Source organism: Aquarana catesbeiana, linkage group LG01, assembly GCF_042186555.1.
Source record: "Aquarana catesbeiana isolate 2022-GZ linkage group LG01, ASM4218655v1, whole genome shotgun sequence".
NCBI lineage: Eukaryota > Metazoa > Chordata > Amphibia > Anura > Ranidae > Aquarana > Aquarana catesbeiana.
Window position 1 is genome coordinate 4,145,525 of NC_133324.1, and position 3,154 is coordinate 4,148,678.

Consider the following 3,154-nt stretch of genomic DNA (forward strand, 5'->3'; position numbering starts at 1 on the left):
TTATTTCTTTTTATCAGATGAATAGGGCCATAGAGGAAATGGAACAATTGATCGGCTCCATAAGGATCATAGAGGTGCCGGGACTGAAGGGGTTAATGGTGATTGTAGTCATCGTCTAATCCCTCCCATCATTCTATCTATATCCAATCATTGATCAATATTCCCATATACAGAGCCGAGGATTTGCACTTCCTGAGATTGTATACCCCTCCCCCGTCACCTGTCCACAATCCCCGCCCCCTCTACATCATAACCAATAGGATTAGGACTAGCACTGGCTGTATTTATAGTGAAAAGCATCACAGCCAATCACAGGGAGGTGGAGGAGCAATCACAGATCCATGGATTTGTTATGTAAGGGAATGAAGATGACGGCCCCGGAACCTGCAGCTTTATACACAAGTCAGAGTATTGCACCAATTAGATTCTCCACCCTCTGATGTCACCAGTCTCTGGGCAGATTTCTCACATCCGGTTCCCCCTCCACATATCTTTATACAACCTTCTAATCCCCCTATATATACCCCAGCATGGAGGGGCTCAGTGAAGGTGGTGGTGAAGGTGTGGAGAAGTCGGATCGGGTCGCACAGATCATAAAAGGAGATCCGCCCAGCCTCATAATCCAGATCTATCCTGACTCTGTTACTAGAGACACCGCCGGGTAATGGGACCTCATTACTGTCATGTTTTATCGAGTATTGATTACCCCACCCCCTCCCCAACCCCCATGACTTCTTATTACATCCAATCAGTGACCAACGTCCTCCCCTGTCTATACTGGGGTAACACATCCCCACTGTCCAGAACTCTGCCCCACCGACATCCACTTCCCAGTAATGTCTCCCTGAGGAGAACCTCTGACTGCTCATCACCTGAGAACACCGAAATCTCTCTGGTGTTCCTGGGTAATTCTGTCTATTGGATAACCAGGATGCAGTTTTCCTGTCATCTGATATATGTAGATAACTACCAGCTGTCCTCACATCCAGTAATATGTCTGTAAACCCCGATGTTTGCTGTACACCCCCAATATTTGGTCCTCCAACCTGGCGGTGCGAGGGTTGTATGGTGGGAGAGGGTTGGGGAGGTCTCCTGGATGGTTCTATGGTGGGGGTGGATGGGGGGCGTTTCCTGGATGGTTGTATGGTGGGGGAGAGTTGGGGACATCTTCTGGGTGGTTCAGCATTGATGTGGCCTTCGCCCTTTGTAGTAGAATGTGGATAGACATGTGTGCCTGGATATTTCTCTACAATTACCCCAGACATGATATCAGATAAACTTGTATGTAATGTGTGTGAGCTCCCCCCCACCTCCAGATCCCCTCCATCATTGAGTTTATCATGTCTCTCGCTGTCATCTCCATCCTCAGCATCACACAAGTCACCTGTCTCCAATGACTGTAGGACAGTCAGTGGATCCTTCATGTTACACAGCTTCTCAATGTGCCCCATCTTTCTGGACAGCTCCTCCTTCTTTGTTTCCAGCTGTTGGATCATATCAGACAGTGATAGAGAGACTCGCTCTGCCTGCCCGGAGATTTCCCTCTGGATTCTCTTCTTCAGGTCTTCCAGACGTCTCCCGATGTCTCTGAACAGGCCAGTGGCTCCCTCTGTTTTATCATCTGCTTCTCCTTGTACTTTCCTCCTGTGTTCCTGCAGACTCTGGACTCTTCTCTCCGTCTCCTCTCTCTCCGTCATCAGTTTCTGCAGAACATTCCTCAGTTTCTTCTTCTTCTTCTCAGAGGCCTCGTCCAGAGTCTCCACCTGGTGTCCCTGATGTTCTCCATCCAGCCTGCAGGACATACAGATACAGGTATCATCCTCAGTGCAGTAATACTCCAGGATCTTCTTATGGACAGAGCATTTCCTGTTCTCCAGGGAAATGGTGGGGTCACACAAGACGTGTTCTGGTGACTTGCTGTGGAGTCTCAGGTGATTGAAACACAGAGAAGCTTCACACAGTACACAGGATTTCACAGCAGGTACAGGAGTGTGAATACAGTAAGTACAGAAGACCCCGGTTTTGTCCTGACCACCCTGTGTAGTCTGGAGGGTCTGCAATACCTGACACACAGCATCCTTCTTCTCAAGGAGATAACGTTTGAGTTTTTCTATACATTCAGGACAGCAAGATCCTCCAGACAACCTCCGTGTATTCAGCATAACAGTAATACAGACATGGCAGAAGTTGTGTCCACATTTCAGGGTTACAGGATTCATATAAATGCTCGAACAGATGGAACATTTCAGATACTCCTTCAGATGAGAAGACGCCATCGCTGAGGACAGAAGAGTAAAGTGAGAAGATTGAACTCTATCAGACTTATTTATTAGGATAGAAAACAATCTACAACGTTCAATAATCTATAACAGTCATGTAATTATATTCAGACTTACTGCAGTGTGATTGGTTGATGGGTTTACTGCACGTTGCGTATCATTACTCTTTGAACCTCCTTATGGAATAATCCTGAGTGATGAGAGAGAAGAAAGTTCCATGTTTATCTACACAGAGATGGTGTTAACCAAATAATCATCAGAGACCGCACCACTTTTTTCTGCAGAAATTTGATATTGTTATCAGTAGAGATAAGCGCAATGTTCGAGACGAACGCAAGTTCGACTCAATCGGGTGTTCGTCCGCCGAACATTATGCGGCATTCACGGGAAATTCGAAAACCTCGTAACACTGTTAAAGTTTATGGGACACGAACATGAAAAACCGAAAGTGCTCATTTTAAAGTCTTATATGCAAATTATTGGGGGCCCGGGTCCTGCCCCAGGGGACATGCATCAATGCAAAAATAAAAAGTTTCAAAAACACCCGTTTTTTCCAGGAGCAGTGATTTTAATAATGGTTAAAGTGAAACAATAAAAATGAAATATTCCTTTAAATATCATTTCGGGGGGGGGGGGGGGGGGGGTACCACAGCAAAATTACATTTCTAAAAAGGAAAAGATGTCATTTAAAACTACCCGCGGCTGTAATGCATTGTCGGATCCCGGCAAGTCATTGAAAAAAACGTCATGCGCCGCCCCCCCCCCCCAGTCCATTACCAGGCCCTTCAGGTCTGGTATGGATTTTAAGGGGAACCCTGCGCCAAAAAAAAAAAAAAAAGGCATGGCGGTGTCCCCCCCCCCAAATCCAGACCCTT

The 3,154-nt window shown here is 46.4% G+C and overlaps 1 protein-coding gene across 1 annotated transcript; it reads right to left on the reverse strand.

Moving 5' to 3' along the window:
- Positions 1-392: 392 nt before the first annotated feature.
- LOC141124112 (E3 ubiquitin/ISG15 ligase TRIM25-like) lies at positions 393-2,276 on the reverse strand. The gene has a single exon (XM_073612193.1). It carries the CDS (start codon positions 2,274-2,276, stop codon positions 393-395), a length of 1,884 nt encoding a protein of 627 aa, XP_073468294.1.
- Positions 2,277-3,154: the final 878 nt, after the last annotated feature.